The sequence below is a fragment of the Macrobrachium nipponense genome, chromosome 43 (assembly GCF_015104395.2).
Source record: "Macrobrachium nipponense isolate FS-2020 chromosome 43, ASM1510439v2, whole genome shotgun sequence".
NCBI classification, from domain to species: Eukaryota; Metazoa; Arthropoda; class Malacostraca; order Decapoda; family Palaemonidae; genus Macrobrachium; species Macrobrachium nipponense.
Window position 1 is genome coordinate 34182313 of NC_061104.1, and position 21322 is coordinate 34203634.

General features: G+C 50.5%; 2 protein-coding genes across 2 annotated transcripts in view; both read right to left on the minus strand.

Moving 5' to 3' along the window:
- The window catches only part of LOC135213643 (RWD domain-containing protein 4-like), a 39059-nt gene extending 32844 nt beyond the window's left edge, over window positions 1–6215 (minus strand). The window contains exon 1 of the mRNA XM_064247683.1: window positions 6071–6215. Coding sequence (XP_064103753.1) covers window positions 6071–6169 — 99 coding nt within the window. The 5' untranslated portion in view covers window positions 6170–6215. The remainder of the gene's footprint in view (window positions 1–6070) is intronic.
- The window catches only part of LOC135213642 (cytoplasmic 60S subunit biogenesis factor ZNF622-like), a gene marked incomplete in the record, with an annotated part of 424578 nt that overhangs the window by 60015 nt on the left and 343241 nt on the right, over window positions 1–21322 (minus strand).

The window sequence follows — 21322 nt, forward strand, 5'->3', positions numbered from 1 at the left end:
GGTAGAACTCGAAGTCCTCTATTCTTCGAGTTCCAAACTCCGGTATGGAGATGAGACCATCCTGGAAGGGGGCGTATGACGCTACTCTCCAAGGGTTGTTCATGGAGAAAGCGGGAAGCGAGTCATACGGAGGAAGCTGAGATCCACTAGTGTTGGAGAGTGAGGGAGAGGCTAGAGGGGCTTCTCTTAGCCCGGCTATAACAGAATCCTGAGAAGTATCCTGTCTGACAGGCGAGATATCATTTGTTCCATAACTACTCTTAAGGGACCCCTACTAGGTCGCCCACCTGTTGCAACAGGCCAGCATTGGAGTCCAAAGCCGGAGCTGCTGCGGAGGTGGAGGGGAGGCTCTGAATAGGAACCAAAGGTAGTGGAACTGGTGAAACTGCCGGGGTGCGAGATCTCTCCGTTGGTTTACTTTTCGAGGACTTAGAGCCGGAGCTAGACCCTTTAGACCTGTCTGGGCCGGGATTACGAGCCGGAGACTTACGCGAGGAAGAAGACGAGGACGTCTTCTTCGAAGACGATGACGTCTTAGTCAAGGTCATCACTTTAGACTTGATCTTAGGTCTAACCCGAAGCCTCAGGAGGAGTATATAATTCATCACCCGTAAGCCTTGGAAGGATGGAGAGGTTGCAGGGGTAGAACAAGAGACAGTCACACCCAAGGGTGACCCTTGGGTACCTGCATTACTTACCTCGACCAACAGGTCGTCTATACCTACCATCGGTTCAACATTAATATCCAGGGTTTGCGACATCCGTGGAGATATCCTGGCTTGGTCTTGTTCAGTTAAGGAGGCCGCCAGCTGTTGTTGGATGAAGGCAATAGTCGGGTCCGCCTCTACTGGTCGACGTACCCTGTCGCCTTGCCTCCGGGAAAGATTAATAGTGCTAATCGCTTCTCAAGTATGTAGGGCTGACCCTTGGCGGCGTTCTTGCCAAAACCTCCGACCCAGGCCCGACAGGGTTAGCCAATTGGCTGTATCCCATTACTGCCGGAGCCTGTAAAGGAGGAGGGCGTATTTTAGATTTTAAGAATCACTTAAAACTAAAACTTAGAGTATAACTTAAACTAGATGCCTTAAGTTAAAGTAAATGATGAAAACTTAAGTACTAAAAGAAGCGGAGCAGCTACCGGAGATGGAATACTTACGCCTTCAAGCTGGCTCACCCAGATCGTAACATATGGTACACGTCTCATGGTACCAGACCTGGATGTCCCCGTGCGGAGTCGCGCATGGAGCATGGGACCGGCAAACTTCGTGTCCACAGGGGTCCTGAAGTGTAGCGGAACAATCCCGGATGCTCACAGTTGGTGGCCTGTAAGTGGGAAGACACATGAGTATCTTAAAGGGGTATCACTTACAGACTAAAGGACAAAGAACTCCGTTACAATGCCGGAGCTCGGAAAAAATTTGGGCATAACCCCTCCCTGCATTGCCTGAATAGGCTATAATCCCGGAGAGATCCGGTAAAATATGAAAGGGAGGGGGGGGGATGGTTTAAGATACTTAAGATAAACTTAAAGATAACTTAAACCTAAACACAAGCGAACCGGACTAGGTCCAGTTGAAGCGGAGAATGAAGTGTAGAAACTCAGCAATACGGTAAGGTTAGTAGAGACCTACTGTATGCTCCGGTCCATCTAATGGGTGGACTAGCTCCTTCCGCTGGATACCAGGACTCCGATCAGGGAGGAGCTCTAGTAAGGAGGGAAGGGCGAGAGGACATACAGGCTCGAGCTAGCCCGGAGCGACAAGGCAGTAACGGAGGGGGGGAAGGCCAGGGCCCCCACAACGTACCACCCGGCCGGACCGAGAAGCGGAGAGGTCGGGACCAGTCTGGGTCTGTCCGACTCCCTAGCCCCTCCGGCGGAGGGGAGAGGTGAGGCAGGCTCGGGTATGTGAGGCGAGCATGGCAGACCGGCCCACCCCCGCCCGACTCTATGGAAGAGCGGGAGGGGGGGGGACTGGGCAGGCGTCTGGCTGTCCCGTGATCACGCAGTGACCACGAGGCGGTAAACTGAGATACGGTAACCAAGCCTAGGCCAACCAACTGATCAGAGAGAAGCTATCGGGAAGCAACCTGAACTGAAAAGCGGTAGTATATAGGCCCACAGGGCTAAAACCAACTGATCAGAGAGAAGCTATGTGGAAGCAACCGAACTGAACAGCGGTAGAATAGGCTCTATGAGCCGGGACCTAGGCTAAGCCAGACGCCAAACCCCTAACCTAACAATGACAAAAATATATATATAAATAAATAAAATGAAAGAAAGAAGGTAAAATAGCAGGAGAAAAAATCCAGGAGTGTACGACTAACCCGAAGGCAAGTCTACCACTCAAAGCTAGTCAGGGGCCGATACTAAGAACCTGGACTAGGATCTGGATAGAAAAAGCCTACATAAGGTGATATACATGCATGCATGACCTGAGTAGACCTTAAACTAAATAAAGCGGATAATCAAAATAGAGCGTAAACGAATAAGGGATGTTCTAGGTATGGGAGACCAAGAACGAACCCATCACGCGGCAGGACCATGCTGCCATGCTTCCGACCCCGAGAACGTATTTATACCTAAAAAACGGCAAATACTGTCTCAGGGACGGAAAAAACCAACTAACCGTAAATACTGAGTACTTAACTTAGCTGCTGCAATAGCTGCACGCTCCATTATCGAAAATCCGAAGAAAGGGCACAAAATACACAGAGAGAAAATAACACGTGTGACTCGTGCGAGCTAACTGAAAAGGATGGCCACCAGAGGCGCAGCAGTCGGCAGCATGGGAGGAGTAGTAGTAGTAGTACGCTGCTCTCTCTGTGGGACGGCTCCCCTCTTGGAGGGTTTTGTAGTGGGAGATTTCTATTGGCATTTGGCTCGTGGTAGTGGTCTCACTCGCCTAGTGTTCATACCGACACCCTCCTAGAGGGTGAGCGAGTCAGTTATACTGACCTTTTTCTTTATTTTATTTATTCTCTGGTATGTGTTAGTACATTTACCCTAGAAATAATAGATTAAAGGATATTTCGCGCAAGCGACACGAGCTGGAGCCCAGAAATATAAATTTAGTCGTGAAAACATGAAAATACACTATAGTGAATATTGCTCTACCAATAAATCTGCAATAGGCAAATTTCCCTTGAGGTCAAGATATTGAAGTTACTTAAGTTAATGCATTTGATGCCCATCAATATATTTAAATACAGTAGTACCTCGAGATACGAAATTAATCCGTTCCGAGGCGCCCTTCATATCATGAGGTTTTCGTATCTTGGACCACATTTTACATGTAAAATAGCTAATCCGTTCCAAGCCCTCCAAAAACACCCCATTAAATTTCACAATAAAGCTAAATTGACCTATAAACAATGAAATACTACAACAATTTGACCATTCAATACCTAATTAAGACTAAAAATGCAAAACCTGTAAATAAAGTGTATATTAGTGTACAAGAAATATTATTACTGTAACGTAAAATGTGGAAGCTTACCTTTCGAGTGAGGCTACGTACATACGTAACTATCCAAGGAAGATTGCTTCTGCCTACGTACTTTTTCACAATGTTCCTGTGTGAGCCGTTTTCGGGGGGTGTCTTCTACAAATGATTGCGCTTTATGAAAAGCGGCTTTAATTTCTGCCGTTTTTTTTTTTATGTAATTTGTACGTACGTACACTTTAAAAAATATATGTACGTACTACAACGTAACTATCCAAGGAAGATTGCTTCTGCCTACGTACTTTTTCACTATGTTCCTGTAGAGCCTTTTCGGGGGGTGTCTTCTACAAATGATTGCACTTTATGAAAAGCTGCTTTAATTCCTGCAGTTTTTTTCTTCTTTTTTTATTTTTAACTTTTTTTTTTTTACTTTTTTTTTACTTTACGTAATTTTTTTTTTTTTTTTTTTTTTGTTTTTGACAGAATTTCAACTTTCTTTTTTTGCACCTCATGACTCTGTTGGCCCTGGTGTCCATCAAAACCCTGTTCAACCAAATGCTCTCTCTGCAACTGATTTGGGTACTGAATGTTCGGCTGCTGACCTTCAACATAAACTGAAGTGCCTTAATTATACGTACACTACATACTGGTATGCATGTTGTAAATGATTGGTCTACACCCTCTGTTCAGACAGGGAGTGGAGATTCTACCAACCTTGCAAGTTCCCCAGTTATCCCATGATGAGAGACCTTGATCACTTATCCCATGTGAGAGATCTTGGTCACTTTTTTTTTTAAATATGTATTAGTATTACGTACACATTGACGATCCCGAAAACTAATACCGCGTGCGTACTATAACAATGCTGGTACCGAGTGGCCGAGCCACGCCACCATGTGTACATAGTAGATGCATGATGGGAGGGACGCTGGCCAATAGGAGAGAAGGATTTCATGGCCGCGACTAGCATCAGGAACCAATGGGAGAGCAGGAGGATGGTGGCGAGTCTACTAGTATAATAAGATGGCGGCGCACGGCGCGATTTTCAAAATTGTTATCCGGGCGAATCTCGGACTTTCAGAAACCTTTCGTATCTTGAAAACTTTTCGTATGTAGAGCCGTTAAATTTTTCGTATTGGCTTCCATATCTCGAGTTTTTCGTAAGTTGAACCTTTCGTATCTCGAGGTACCACTGTAAAAGGAAAAGACTGTACTTAATTCTTCTTGCTACTGTTTATACAGAGGACCCCCGTATTTGCATTCTTGAGATTCGCAGACTCACATATTTGCGGATTTCTCTGGGGACTATATCTACCAATTATTCTTGGGAAATTTGTGTGTTCGCAGTATTTTTCTATAAGAAATATCCACAAATTACTGTACTTTCATATCAATTTCATGATTAAATACACTTTTTGTGATGAAACTATTAAAAAAAACAGGTATAAGCAATTTTAGTGGGGGTTTCCTTGAGTTTTATCTAACAAAATAGGTAGTTCTTAGCATTTTTATAGGGGTTCTAAGTATTTGCGGATTCTAGTTATTCATGGGGGGGGGGGTGGGGGGGGGGGTCTGGAATACATCCCCCGTGAATACAGGGGTCCACTGTATGTATGTATACAGGCAGTCCTGGCTTATGATGGGTTCGGCTTACGACGTTCCGAGGTTATGACGCATGTTCCAGGATTACGACGCCTTCGGCGCCCATCTGACGGAAGCAATATGACTCCAAAATTGCAAAATAATAATTATTTGAAGATTTTTTTTATGAAAAATGCAATAAAAATGCAGTTTACATAGTTTATAATACACTCAAAGCATTAAAAGTAAGTTTTTTTTTTTTTTTTTTTTTTATGATTTTCTGGCTTATGACGATTTTCGGCTTACGACATGTCTCACGAACAAAACACCCGTCATAAGCCGGGAATGCCTGTAATAAGGTTTAAATTAGCTGATTGGTTAGGTAGGGTTGTACTGTCACAAAGAACTGGAATGTCTAACATCACAAAGAACTGGACTGTCTAACATGCGTGAGTACTTTTGTAAATAAGATACTATTAGTATAAGGCTCAACTTTTTTGTTATTATCCTTTCACAAATACTAATGATTACATAAACAACTCTACTGATCACAAAAGGCTCACTGAAAGTACATCTGGTATCTCATGTTCCCCTGGAACATGAGATACTTCTTCTTCAACCAAAGGAGTAACGTTAGAACTTTGATATGAGTAGACCTCTTGGCAGCCAGGGCAATTACGAGTCTTGATAGTCAGAACAAAACCCTTCCAACAAAAACCCTGAATTCAAGAAGGGTGTTTGACATCTTTTAAGTGTTTACTCCAATACCCTGGTGATCTGATGTAAGGCATATGGAGACAGGAGATTGCTAACATATTTATTAAAGAATAATTAATTCAAATAGTACCTTTCAATGGTGACACCAATGAAGAGTAAATATGGGATACGTATGTTAATTAACATTCTGTAACTGAAACTTCATCTCATCAATGGTTTGAATACTGTTAACTTCCAAAGCTGGAGATACATAATCAGAACTATCAATAATGCAAATAGCACCTAACTTTCTGGCAAAAAATATTCTAGATGACTACAATATATTTTACCTTATACTGAAATGTAGTGTCATTTATCATGCAAAAATTGTTATCGCCTTCATAAATAGACTGCAAAACCTCTCGTTCTTCTGCATGCTCTTCCTGCATTGCTCTATCCTGATCCTGTACCTGAAAGTAAAAAGATAAAAATTCAATATCCTAACCTCCATTAAAATGGCATATTTTGATAGTGTAGTCTCTGTTTCGTCTTCAAAGGATTTACCCCCCCTGGTGTGCACCAGCACCCCACGGTAATCAGATTAATATTAAAGAAACATCTTTTAGCCTGGTCTTTTAGCCGGGTATTATGCCATGATGAACACTATGACAAGTGATAGAGTATAATGGACTCAAAAGACAAGAAAGCATTTAATCTTGTCTTCAGCGAAAGCTGTACCCAGTTTGCTACGTCAAAACCTGTAGAAGTGACTATTGCGCATATGCATTGGCCATCTTGTTTTATGTTTGGGCCTCTGCCAGTGCTCCTCTATCTTGAGATTTTTTCTTCGAGATCAATCTCCAGAATCATGGAATCTCAGAAATTTGAGAGTTAAGTGCTTATTTATAAGATTTACTTAAAAAATTAAAAATTTTCTAAGACAATTTGTATTTTTCATAGCTACAAACCTGAGGTCTTAACAATAGGATAATTTCTAGCGCTAGAAATTATCCTATTGTTAAGACCGAAGGTTTGTTCGTGTATGAACAAAGGTCCAATTTTCCTACATCCTAGCACGAACAAACCGCTCTGTCTACAAGGGATAAGAATAATTTTAGTGTCCCTCATTAAAAAGGCTAACCCACATTCCTTTCCTAGATCACATGATATTAGGAAAGTAAGTACATTATTGGCCTTTTTCAGAAATGTATCATTTGAAGAAGTTTCTAAATGTACTGGGTGGTCATCAGAGTCAGTATTCTTAAAATACTACAGCCATGAGCTAGAACAAATCGAATGCGCTATGTATCAGTAAGTGGTATGGTTAGTCCTGACCCCATAGGCGTCACGACAGAAAACCAGGGGTCTCCCTAACTGGTGGGTATGTTGACTATTGCTGGGGAAGATGCATAAAGGTTGCAACCATACCCAGCATAGTTATGTAAGTCACCATAGAACTTTTGCTAAAAGTATATCCTATGTGTTTTCATTATCCTTTTTACTGAAACTAGGGGCTTGACATTGGACCTGAAATGATTTAATATGACAATTTGTCCAAAATTGCATTTTTCCTAACTATACAAACCTGAGGTCCTTTTACAATAGGAAGGTACTAGCGGCAGCTGGATAGGTCGTAAGCTTTCGAACAAGGGGTTCGGTAGTTAACTGCTTGTCCGACAGGCGCGCGCGCGACTGGGAGGTAAACAAATCACTTTTGCTTTTGGCCCAAGCAAAAACTGCAGAGTGAGGGGTGGCATGAGGTGGGACTATGTGTAAAAGGACCTCAGGTTTGTATAGTTAGGAAAAATGCAATTTTGGACAAATTGTCATTTGTTCCGACACGGCATACAAACCTTCGGTCCTTTTACAATAGGAAGACTCACTTCTTGGTGGGAGGAATCTGAGTCTTTTGTGAACAGACTGGTGTTCGCCCCAACCTTGGAAGTCTCCCTGGTCGTAAGAGCGAGGGAGGGATCCAAGCCTCTGTCCGATTGATCGGGGTGTGCAACCGCAGGATCAATGGTCAGACCTCTGGACCGAGTACTAAAGAGAGGAGGCAAGCGTATCTCTTCGTACCAGCAATGTAAGAACTTGTTCCGTACAGGAGCAAATATAAAGTCATGGGTTTTGTCTCTTGTAGGCATCCACTTCCCCCCCTTGTAGGAGGAAGTGGGTGGATATTCTGCTCCTATCCCTAGTGAAAGGGATAGGATGGGGCTCTGTCATATAGCTCACCTGCATCTCGTCCTCATCCAGCGTAGTGACGACCGTGGCCCTCTGCCCACAGTAGAGGAGGAGGAAAAGATGGGAAGAGGGAGCCAGTCACTCACTCACTCACACATCCATCCACACAGTCACACCAGGACTCGATGCTGTTTCAGCCTGCGAGGGTCTGGGTTAGCTACACAACTTGTTGAGCAGCCACCACGGGTCCCAAGGAAAAGGTATCCAAGGACCTGTGGGCAATATCCCGAAGGTAGAAGGAGGTGAAGGTAGTCTGGTTAGACCAGACACCTGCCTTCAGGACCTGCGCCACGGAGAAGTTCTTACGAAACGCCAACGAGGGGCCAATACTTCTGACTTCGTGAGCTCTCGGACCGGGACGTACGGATGTCGTCACTACCATCAGCCTCATACGCCCTCTGATGACCTCACGCAGCCAGAATGAAAGAGTGTTCTTGGATACTTCTTTCTTGGTAACCCCAGTACTAACGAAGAGGTGTCGAAACACTCAGGCCTGAGGTGTCGAGTTTTTCTTCAGATAGCGCCGTAGCGCCCTCACAGGACAAAGCAGCATCTCATCCGCATCATTATCGGTGAAGTCCATTAGGGAGGGAATCGTGAAAGACTCGAACCTGTCGTCAGGGACCGACGGTTTCTGAGTCTTCGCAACGAAGTTCGGGACGAAATCGAGCGTCACAGATCCCCATCCCCTGGAGTGTCGTACATCATAGGAAAGACCATGAAGTTCCCCTACTCTCTTCGCCGATGCCAGGGCCAGCAAGAAGAGGGTCTTGAGGGTCAGATCCCTGTCTGACGACTCTCGGAGTGGCTCGAAGGGTCTTCGAGTCAAACTCCTAAGGACGAGAGTCACATCCCACGCAGGGGGCCTGAGTTCCCTGGGTGGGCAAGACCTTTCGAAGCTCCTCATAAGCAAGGAGATCTCAAACGAGTTCGAGATGTCCAATCCCCTCAGTTTCAGGACGAGAGCCAGGGCGGCTCTATATCCTTTGACTGTGGGGACTGAGAGGAGCTTCTCTCGGCGAAGAAGAAACACGAGGAAATCCGCTACCTACTGAAGAGTGGTCTCTGAGAGGAGATAGACCCCGTCTACGACCACCAACCACAGAAGACGGCCCACTTCCCCTGGTACACAGCTGCAGAGGACTGACGGACGTTTCCAGCCATCTCTGTTGCTGCGCTACGAGAAAAGCCTCTCGTTCGCAAGAGATGGTGGATACAGCCAGCCGTGAAGTCGTAGGGACTGGACTGCTTGGTGGTACCGCTCGACGTGTTGGCTGGGCGAGAAGGTTGTGCCGAGGGGGAATCTCTCTCGGTTCTCCTGCGAGAAGAGCCAGCAGGTCCGGATACCAAATGGCTTGTGGCCATTTGGGAGCCCCACCAGGATCATCCTGAGATTCGGGGTGACCAGTGCTCGACTGATCACCTTGCGATCAGGCTGAACGTGGGAAAGGCATAGGCGAAGAGGTTGTCCCACGGGTGTTGAAGAGCGTCCTCTGCAGCTGCCCATGGGTCCGCACGGCTGAGAAAAAAGAAAACCTGAAGCTTTCTGTTGTGCCGGGTGCGAACAGATCCACGACTGGTCGCCCCCACAGCTCGAAGAGCCTTTCCGCATGTCCTGGTGTAGAGACCACTCGGTCCCCTATCACTGATCCCGACGTCTGAGCGTGTCTGCTACTACATTCCTCTTCCCTGGAATGTAGCGTGCCGACAGCTCTATTGAGTGTGCCTCGGTCCACTCGTGCACCTGCCGAGTCAACTGGTACAACGGGAGAGACACTAGGCCCCCCTGTTGTTGACGTAGGCCACTACCGTGGTGTTGTCGCACATCAACACCACTGAGTGTCCCATCAAGCGGTCCTGGAACTCTTGGAGAGCGAGAAACCGCTGCCTTGAGTTCCAGTACATTGATGTGAAGGTGCTTGTCGTTCTCGTCCCACACTCCTGAAGTCAGGCAACTCCTCCAGGTGTGCGCCCCATCCCTCGGTCGATGCGTCTGAGAACAGCTGCATGTCCGGGGGGGAGTGCGCAGAGGCACTCTCTTAAGAGTTGTTCCTGTCGTCCAGCCACCAGGCTAGGTCCTGCCTCACCTCCGGTGTCAGTGACACTGGAAAGCTTGGGGGATCCGTCGCCTGTGACCAACTCTCCTTCAGTCTCCACTGGAGAGACCGCAGGTGAAGACGCCCGTGAGGGACTAACTTCTCGAGTGACGACAGGTGTCCGATCACGACTTGCCATCGCTGAGCTACCTGTTCCTGCCGAGACAGGAACTGGTTGGCTGCCTCCCTGAATCTGCTGATCCGCGAGTCTGCGGGGTAAGACTCGCCCTGCTACCGTGTCGATCAGCATACCCAGGTGCTTCATCCTCTGCTTTGGGCTCGAGATCGGACTTCTCGAAGTTCACAACGATCCCCAGATCGCGACAGAACTTGAGTAGTCGATCCCTGTCCTGTAGCAACTGCGAGCGGGAGCTCGCCAGGACTAACCAATCGTCGAGATACCTCATCAGACGTATCCCGTGCGAATGGGCCCAAGCAGACACCAGAGTGAACACTCGCGTGAACACCTGTGGGGCGGTTGAGAGACCGAAACAAAGTGCCCTGAATTGGTACACCGTCCCGTCGAGGATGAAGCGGAGGTACTTTCTGGAGGACTGATGAATGGGTATTTGGAAATACGCATCCTTCAAGTCCACTGAAAGCATGAAATCGTTCTCCCTGATGGAGTCGAGCACGGAACGTGCCGTCTCCATCGTGAACCGGGTCTGGCGAACAAACCGATTCAGGGAGAGAGATCTATCACCGGGCGCCAGCCTCCCGTAGACTTTTCCACCAGGAAGAGTCGACTGTAAAAGCCCGGTGACTGATCCGTGACGATTTCTACAGCTCTCTTGCTCAGCATGGTCTTGATCTCCTGTCTCAATGCTACGTCCTTCGATGACCCTGGAACGTACGACTGCTGTTGGACCGGGTTGGAGGTGAGGGTGGCCGAGATTCGAAGGGTAATAGATATCCCTCCCGAAGGACCTCTACAATCCAGGTCTCGGCGCCATAGCGCTGCCAAGTTGCCCAATGGCTCCGGCCAGGCACCCCCCCACTTCCGGCAGCAGGTGAGGGGGTGGGAACGCCGTCCCTAGCGTTTCCCCCTTTCTTCGACTTCTTCCCAGAGCCTCCTCGGGAGAAGGAGGGCTGGGAGGAGGGCTGGTTACGGCTCCCCTTTGCAGAAGTCGAAGAAGACAGAGTCTTTCCACAGGGCTTCGACGCGACTACCGTCTTAGCCACCGTGGAAGCGCTAGCCGAGCTCTTTGGCTTGGCCGCAGTTTCGAGGCTGCCCAGAAGCCTTCGAACACTGCCTGGTGTACCAGACGGTCACTGTCGTCAGCGCGCCGTCTGTCCACCGCAGCGTCCACCACTTCTCCTGGGAAGAGAGACGTGGAACTCCGTAAAGGTCCGTGTGCGGAGTCCCAATGCCGCTTCAACCCCAACCGCCCAGCCGCCCCTGGAAACTCGAGTAAGGACAGCGTCCCTACGTCGGAGAACCAGGTTGGCCCCCAGGGTTTAGATCCGTCTGGTGGGCAAGGAAGGAGATGGCTCTTCCCCCAGACTGGCAAAGTCTCCTAAAGGCCGAGTCATCTTCGGGAGAAATTCCCCCGGAGTTTGGCTGCGACCTTAGATACTGTGAGGGACCACAGATCTATCCAGGAGACGGCCTGGAAAGCTGCCATGGCAGTGGATTCCAGGCCGAGTGCCTCTTGCTGCGAGAACCATAGGTTCTCGGACAGGAGCTGCTGCAGAGACACACCCGCGTTTAGCCTGGCTAACTCCGGGTTCACCTGTTTGGGCGGCATCGGGTCCTCAGATGGCACGTAAAAAACGCCGCTGTCGCAGCAGAGGAGGTGGAAGCAGCTTGCTCGACCTGCCAGACTTGAGAGAACCGTCTTGCCCGGAGACAAGAGATTCTACCTGGTCCAGCACTGAGTCGGCAAGCTCAGAACGCGGCAAACCCACCGTCGGTCTGGGTTCCCTCTTCGGGCCCCAGCACGACTCGGAGCCGGGACGTGGGCTCGGATGGTGGGAGCGGCGATCCTTCCCCAAGGTCGTTGTGCTGACGAATCAGCGCAATTACCTCGGCAAAGTTCCTCTGAATCTCAGGAGTGACTGCATCCTGCGGAGTAGGACCATCCAGTCCCTCGAACAGGAGCAGCTCCCGAGACCCTCCCCCTCGAGGGGGGGAACAGCGACAGACCCCTCTCGGTCTCCTCCAGCCACTTGTGCATACGACCTGGCCGGTCCGAGAACCGTGCCTGGTACGTAGGACGTCGTGGTGGGATCCTGAGGGGCGCACCCCTCACGATCACTCCTCAATACCTCGCTCCTCCCGGTGTAACCCGAGGAGGTTGAAGGTATGGGAGAGGCAGACCTGACGCTCCCTCCTCGCTCGTTGGCGAACCAGTGGGCTTGGAGGACTGCTGGCGATCGTCAACCCGCGGTGGCGATCGAGCTGCAGGCCTGGTCGAGCCGTCTCGCTGTGGAGAACGGCTGGACTGAGGACAGCGCCCCGGTCTCGCGTGTCAGAAGAGCTGGTGCTGGTGGCCGTACCCGATCGCTCTCTGTGAGAGTGACGGTCAGGCGACCGGCGAGCTCCACTGTCACGGTGAGACCGGTGCGTATCCTCCACGGCGCGCACGGCGCTGGTACCAGAAACCGTGGCTGGTGCCGGCGAACGGGGGGACCTCTTCCCAGCCTCAGCCCACCGTGGCCGGTCGTGGACCGTCAGTCAGCCCGGGTAGCCAGCTGCTCGCCGCGAGAGCGAGAGCTGGTCTGGTGAGAGTTCGCGTGAGCGGCTGTCACCAGTCTTCCCCAGCCGCTCCGTGCCGTGAACCTGACGCTGAGCTGGCTCAGAGGTCTGGTTCCTAGCTGCACGGTCGCTGGTAGGCGACCGTACACTCGGTATCAATCTCGCGCAACGAGAGGCTGAGACGGATTCCTGCTGCCGTGGTCGAACCACTAACAGCAGGCGAGGAGTGCCGGTGTTAGCCGGCACCCCTCTGTCCCCGTAGTCTTCTTCCTTGCGGAAGAAGAGAGTGGGGGGCGGGTCCTGCCCCCGAAGGAGCAGGTGACCAGACGGAAGAACCCCCTGTCTCACCCGGAGACGAGACGGGCCCTTAGAAGCTCCCGAAGGAGACTTTCTTAGGGGGGGAGGAGGCGACCTTCTTCTTCTTAGGCGGTGGAGCCTTAGAAGATGAAGGGGAAGAGGCGGCAGACGACGACAACGACGACGAAGAAGACGATGAAGACGACGACGACACCTTCCTCCTCTTCCTCTTCTTCTTCGTCAGCTTCCTCAGGACCGATGTCAAGATCTGTCATCCAGGGCGGAGCGGGGCTGCTGTTGCCGAAGCAACAGGGCCCGGACGCACCTGTCCCGAACAGATCGGCATCGGAGCAGCGGCGCGCCACGAACAGGAATAACGTCAGCAGGTGCAGGCATCACAGGAACAGTAGTGGAGACGGCAGGAACAGATACAGGAACGGCAGCAGTTGTCGGTAACATCACGTCCGTAAACAGCGGCTGGGCAGGTACGGCAGATACGGCAGGTACGGCAGGCTGTACAGGCAGACCAGGTGGACGGACCAGCGGCACAGACATCCTAGGTACTGGTGGGAGGTCCAGGGGCGAGCTCTTCGGGCACACGAAGTCCGGTCGAGGCAGCACGGCAAACCCAGGCGGCGGCATCACACTCCCCCGTGGTACGGCGATTGGCCCCTGCACCGATGTAGTTGGTGTAACAGAGACCGCGTGCGGGGTGTACACCAGGTGAGGAGGTGAAGCATAGCCAGGAGTTGACAGGGTCGTGGTAGTGGTCGTCACCGTAGCATGCGTGACCGCCACAGAGCCAGCGAGATGGTAGAGCAGCCCCTGGACACTCGGCACGCCCTGCAGACCCAACGATGCCCACACCTGTCCGAGGTCGTCCTTCGCGGCAACAGCACCTGAGGAAGCAAAGGTCGGGTGATTAGCAGGATCCTCTACCCGTCCGTGCGATGTAGACGAACGGATAGAGGACCCAGAATACAACTCAACGTCGGGGTATCTCGCACCTCCTCCACACTCGACAGATCGGTGAGGAGAAGGACCTAGAAACCCCCCCCACCCCCCGAAGGGAAGGCGCCAAACGTGGGAGCTGAGCGGGAGGCAGGAAAGAAGACGAAGTGTCCGTAACCAAAGGAGTCGCGGGAGAGCTTTCCGACGACTCCTTTGCAGGCCTTCGCTTCTTCCTACCTTCGTACAAGCCCCACTGCGCCTCCGACCAAGACATACAAACTTCACAGGGCTCGGCTCGGGTACATTCGCGGCCCCGACACCGAGCGCACAAAAATGACAATTTGTCCAAAATTGCATTTTTCCTAACTATACAAACCTGAGGTCCTTTTACAATAGGAAGGTACTAGCGGCAGCTGGATAGGTCGTAAGCTTTCGAACAAGGGGTTCGGTAGTTAACTGCTTGTCCGACAGGCGCGCGCAGCAGCGACTGGGAGGTAAACAAATCACTTTTGCTTTGGCCCAAGCAAAAACTGCAGAGTGAGGGGTGGCATGAGGTGGGGCTATGTGTAAAAGGACCTCAGGTTTGTATAGTTAGGAAAAATGCAATTTTGGACAAATTGTCATTTGTTCCGACACGGCATACAAACCTTCGGTCCTTTTACAATAGGAAGACTCACTTCTTGGTGGGTGGAATCTGAGTCTTTTGTGAACAGACTGGTGTTCGCCCAACCTTGGAAGCCTCCCTGGTCGTAAGAGCGAGGGAGGGATCCAAGCCCTCTGTCCGATTGATCGGGGTGGTGCACCGCAGGATCAATGGTCAGACCTCTGGACCGAGTACTAAGAGAGAGGCAAGCGTATCTCTTCGTACCAGCAATGTAAGAACTTGTTCCTGTACAGGAGCAAAGATAAAGTCATGATTTTGACTCTTGTAAGCATCCACTTCCCCCCTTGTAGAAGGAAGTGGTGGATATTCTGCTCCTATCCCTAGTGAAAAGGGATAGGATGGGGCTCTGTCCATATAGCTCACCGGCATCTCGTCCTTATCCAGCAGGGTGATGACCGTATCCCTCTACCCACAGGTAGAGGGGTAGAAAAAGATAGAAAGAGAAGCCAATCACTTCTCATTTACTATCTATTCATACAGTCACACCAGGCTCGATGCTGTTCAGCTGCTAGGGTCTGGGTTAGCTAGACGACGTGTTGAGCAGCCACCACGGTCCTAAGGAAAACCGATCCAAGGACCTGTGGGCAATATCCAAAAAGGTATAAGGAAGGTGCCGGTGGTCTGGTTGTACCAGACCCCTGCCTTCCATACCTGCGCCACGGAGAAGTTCTTACGAAACGCCAACGAGGGGACCAATACTTCTGACTTCGTGAGCTCCTCGGACGGACGTACGGATGTCGTCACTACATCAGCCTCATACGCCTCCTGATGACCTCATGTAGCCAGAATGAAAGAGTGTTCTTGGATACTTCTTTCTTGGTTACCCCGGTGCTAACGAAGAGGCGTCGACACTCAGGCCTGAGGTGTCGAGTTTTCTTCAGATAGCGCCGTAGCGCCCTCACAGGACAAAGCGGATGGTGGGAGCAGCGTGATCCTTCCGTGAGGTCGTTGTGCTGACGAATCAGCGCAATAACCTCGCCAAGTTCCTCTGGATCTCAGGAGTGACTGCTTCCTGCGGAGTCGGACCGTCCAGTCCCTCAAACAGGGGCAACTCCCGAGACCCTCCTCCCTCAAGGAGAGGAACAGCGACAGACCCCTCTCGGTCTGCTCCAACCACCTGTGCGTACGACCTGGCTGGTCCGAGAACCGTGCCTGGTACGTACGACGCCGTGGTGGGATCCTGAGGGGCGCACCCCTCACGATCACTCCTCAGTACCTCGCCCCTCCCGGTGTAATCCGAGGAGGTTGAAGGTATGGAAGAGGCAGACCTGACGCTTCCTCCTCGCTCGCTGGCAGAACCAGCGGGCTTGGAAGACTGCAGGCGATCGCCAACCCGCGGTGAACGATCGAGCTGCAGACCTAGTCGAGCCGTCTCGCTGTGGAGAACGGCTGGACCGAGAACAGCAGCTTCCGGTCTCGTGTGTCAGAGGAGCTGGGTGCTGGTTGCCGTACCCGATCGCTCTCTGTGAGAGTGACGGTCAGGCGACCGGCGAGCTCCACTGTCACGGTGAGACGGTGCGTATCCTCACGGTGCGTCAGTTTCGCTGTACCCAGCCGTGGCTGGTGCCGGCGAACGGGGGACCTCTTCCCCTCAGCCCGTGGACCGTCCATGGACCGTCACGTCCGCCCGGGTAGCCAGCTGCTCGCCGCGAGAGCGAGAGCTGGTCTGGTGAGAGTCGCGTGAGCGGCTGTCACCAGTCTTCCGCTCCGTGCCGTGAACCTGACGCTGAGCGAACTCAGAGGTCTGGTTCCTGGCTGCACGGTCGCTGGTAGGCGACCGTACACTCGGTACCTCTCGCGAACGAGAGGCCGAGACGGACCCTGCTGCTGTGGCCGAACCACTGACAGAGGTGAGGAAGTGCCGGTGTTAGCCGGCACTCCTCTGGTCCCCATAGTCTTCTTCCTTGCGGAAGAAGAGACGGGTCCTGCCCCCGAAGGAGCTGTGACCAGCGGAAGAACCCCCCGTCTCACCAGAGCGAGACGGGCCCTTAGAAGTTCCCGAAGGAGACTTCTTAGGGGGGGGGAGGCGACCTTCTTCTTCTTCGGCAGGGGAGCCTTAGAAGACGAAGGGGAAGAGGCGGCAGACGACGACGAAGACGAAGAAGACGATGAAGACGACGACGACACCTTCCTCCTCTTCTTCTTCTTCTTCGTCAACCTTCTCAGGACCGACGTCAGATCTGTCATCCAGAGCGGAGCCGGGGCTGCTGTTGCCGAAGCAACAGGGCCCGGACGCACCTGTCCGAACAGATCAGCATCGGGAGCAGCGGCGCCAGGAACAGGAACAACATCAGCAGTGCAGGCATCACAGGAACGGCAGAAGACCGCAGGAGCAGGTACAGGAACGGCAGCAGTGGTCCACGTCACGTCCGTGAACAGCAGCTGGGCAGGTACGGCATGTACGGCAGACTGTGTAGGCGGTCCAGATGGACGGACCAGCGGCACAGACATCCTAGGTACCGGTGGGAGGTCCAGGGGCGAGCTCTTCGGGCACGACGAAGTCCCGGTCGCGGCAGCACGGCAAACACAGGCGGCGGCATCACACTCCCCCGAGTTACGGCGACTGGCCCCTGCACCGATGTAGTGGGTGTCACAGAGACCGCGTGCTGGGTGTACCCACCAGGTGAGGAGGTGAAGCGTAGCCGGGTGTTGTAATGGGTCGTGGTGGTGGTCGTGACCGTTGCATGGTGACCGCCACGAGCCAGCGAGATGATAGAGCAGCCCCTGGACACTCGGCACGCCCTGCAGCCCCAACGATGCCCCACACCTGTCCGAGGTCATCCTTCGCGGCAACCGCACCTGAGGAGGCAAAAGTCGGGTGATTAGGGGGATCCTCTACCCGCTCGCGCGAAAGCGAACGGATAGAGGACCCAGAATACAACTCGACGTCATGGGTATCTAGCGCCCTACTCCCCACTTCGACAAGTCAGGAGAGGAGAAGGACCTAGAAAAAACCCCCCCCGAAGGGGAGCGCGAGACGTGGAAGTTGAGCGGGCGGCAGGAAAGAAGACGAAGTGTCCGTCACCAAAGGAGTCGCGGGGAGAGCTTTCCGACGACTCCTTTGCAGGCCTTCGCTTCCTCCTGCTCTCATACAAAATCCACTGCGCCTCCGACCATTATAAACACATTACACGGCTCGGCTCGGGAGCATTCGCGCCCCCGACACCGAGCACACAAATATGAGGGTCTATCTCCGGGAAGAGCGGAACTTCCCGCATTTACGCCCTTCGGTACCCGGCATAGTCCCTCCGTGGGGTAGCGAGGCGAGGAGATTCATCATTAATTAATTGCAGTTCAATTATATGAAAAGAGAGAAATGATTGTACTTACAATGAATTCTTTTCATACACAAACACAACCTATACTCAAGAAATCAAACGACGAGAAGCGGGCAGAGAGCGTCGAACATCACACGTCCACTCGCTGTGAGGCCGAAAGCAAAAAGTGATTTGTTTACCTCCCAGTCGCGCGCGCGCGCCTGTCGGACAAGCAGTTAACTACCGAACCCCTTGTTCGAAAGCTTACGACCTATCCAGCTGCCGCTAGTACCTTCCTATTGTAAAAGGACCGAAGGTTTGTATGCCGTGTCGGAACAATATGGGGATCAATTTCTGGAAAGGAGCGGAACTTACCGCATTTACGCCCTTCGGTACCCGGCACAATCTCCGGAGGGTAGCGGGGCGTGGAGACTCCATAATTGATCAGCTTAATTTCACAATTGATGAAAAAGAGAGGGAACTGATTGTACTTACAATGATTACTCAACACAAACACAACCATACACATACACTCAAGGGAAGCAAACGACAAGAAGCGGGGCAGAGAGCGTCGAACACACACGTCCACTCGCTGTGAGGCCGAAAGCAAAAGTGATTTGTTTACCTCCCAGTCGCGCGCGCGCGCCTGTCGGACAAGCAGTTAACTACCGAACCCCTTGTTCGAAAGCTTACGACCTATCCAGCTGCCGCTAGTACCTTCCTATTGTAAAAGGACCGAAGGTTTGTATGCCGTGTCGGAACAACTTAAAACTTTGAGATATTTGGGATGAAAATTTGTGAGCTTAAGTTTTTCGTCACCTTCAATTTCTTTGTGATGCTCCTTTGAGGACAAAACAGTGACTACGCTATAAAAAAAAAAAACAGGTTTTGATGTACAAAAAAGGGATTTTGACAAAGGAAAATCTATTTCTGGGTGAAGGCCTGTGTCACCCAGTGAAATGTACCTATAGCACTCATTTCTAGGTATAAATAATTGCTAAATATACCTGAGAAAAAAGCCATATGGAATGCCAGTTTACTACCTCTGGATTGATCACCCTCATAGGGTGTTGTTTATAGCAACAGGGGCGAGTGGAAGCCCCTATCACAGACACTTTGCCAATTAGCTCTCTCCTCTCTCAAAATCCTTCACCAGAGAGGCGCCGCTACAACGGCCACCCTCCGCTCGTCACTACTACTTCTGCCAAGAATCTTCATTCCTGAATACGCACCCAAGCTTGGGCCAGCTAAAGGGTGGGGAAAGGAAAAGAGAGGGATGGGTTCATTGGGCGACACAGGCCTTCACCCACAAATGACAATTTGTCGAAAATTGCATTTTTCCTAACTATACAAACCTGAGGTCCTTTAACAATAGGAAGTAGCTAGCGGCAGCTGGAACGGTCGTAAGCTTCGAACAAGGGGAGAACGGTAGTTAACTGCTTGTCCGACAGTCGCGCGCCGCGCGACTGGGAGGTAAACAAATCACTTTTGCTTTTGGCCATGCAAAATACGCAGAGTGAGGGGGGGGGTGGCATGAGGAGGGACTATATGTAAAGGACCTCAGGTTTGTATAGTTAGGAAAAATGCAATTTTCGACAAAATGATATTGTTATATACAATAAAGTTTCATACATACTTACCTGGCAGATATATACATAGCTAAGACTCCGTCGTCCCCGACAGAAATTCAAATTTCGCGCCACTCGCTACCGGTAGGTCAGGTGATCTACCTGCCTGCCCTGGGCGGCAGGACTAGGAACCATTCCCGTTTTCTATCATATTTTCTCTCTTCCACCTGTCTCCTGCGGGGAGGCTGGGTGGGCCATTAATCGTATATATCTGCCAGGTAAGTATGTATGAAACTTTATTGTATTATAACAATATCATTTTCATACAATGAACTTACCTGTCAGATATATACATAGCTGATTGGCACCCTTTGGTGGAGGGTCAGAGACAGCTATAGGTGGAATAGACAGTAAACAACATATGTTGTAGGTATAAAGAAAAAACTTGTTCCTACCTGATAGGTGGTAGACTTCGTGGCTGTAGCCCGGTAGTCTGCATCACCTCAAGACTTTAGCGAGATATAGATCTATGGCTAGAGTTCTTGTGGGTCTGTCGATGGGTATAAGAACCGCTTACTCGGCAGAGCCTAAAAGGACTTTGTCAATGGGTACTGGACCACTTCTATGACAACACACCTTGTGAAGGAGCATAACCAATCCCGACCACCTGATCCTAACCACCATGTTAGTATATAGAATCGCTCTGAGTTATCCCCGAACTCATAACAAACAACCCATAACTCGAAACGAAAAACTCATTTATACAAAAATTCTCAAAAAAAAATTTTTAATACTCCCCTAAAAGATATCACAAGAGTTCCTTACTGAACAACAGTGACTGGCCGCCAGTGCAGCACCGAGCCCTCTTTGTCAGCAGGATCTTAACATATCTAGTAGAAGGTATGTACAAATTTAAGGATTGGTGTTTGCTCCCCTCCCGTACCCAGTATTGTATCCGCCGATACAAATGGTCCCCAGAGAAAAACATTTCTCGTAGTTCACGCGAACGTCTTTAAGATAGTGAGATGCAAAAACTGAATTGCACCTCCAATATGTCGTGTCAATGATTTTCTTTAATGACATATTCTTCTGAAAAGAGAGAGACGTCGCCAGTGCTCTAACTTCATGTGCTTTTACTCTTAAAAGCGGAAAAGAGTCGTCAGGACAGAACTTGTGAGCATCCGTAATGACGCTCCTAATGAAGAAAGCTAATGCGTTCTTAGACATGATTCTTGTGGGGTCCTTAATCGAACACCAAAGACTTTGTCTAGAGCCTCCCCTTTGTTTCTTTCTTTGTAAGAAGAACTTCAAGGCTCTTACCGGGCAAAGAGACCTCTCTGTTTCTCTCCCTACTAGACTCGATAAGCCTTTGATCTCGAATCTCTTGGCCAGGGATTCGATGGATTTTCATTCTTCGCTAGAAAAAGAGTTCTAAACGAGCAAAAGGCCGAGTCTTTGTTAAAGCCGACTTCATCTTCTAGGGCATGAAGTTCGCCAACTCTTTTGGCTGTCGCCAAAGATAGGAGAAACAAGCATTTTCTTGTTATATCCCTGAACGAAGCTACGTGGGGAGGCTCAAATCTGTCAGACGAAAGGAACTTGAGAACTACGTCCAGGTTCCAGCTGGGTGGAGTTAGTTCCTTCGATTTTGTCGTTCAAACGATCTAATCAAGTCGTGCAGTATCTTTATTGTCAGCAATGTCTAGGCCTCTGTTTTCTAAATACTGCGACAGCATGCTCCTGGTTTATCCTTTGATTGTCGATACAGACAATGAGAGACCTCTCTCAAGAACAATAGGAAATCGGCGATTTCGGTTATAGAGGTAC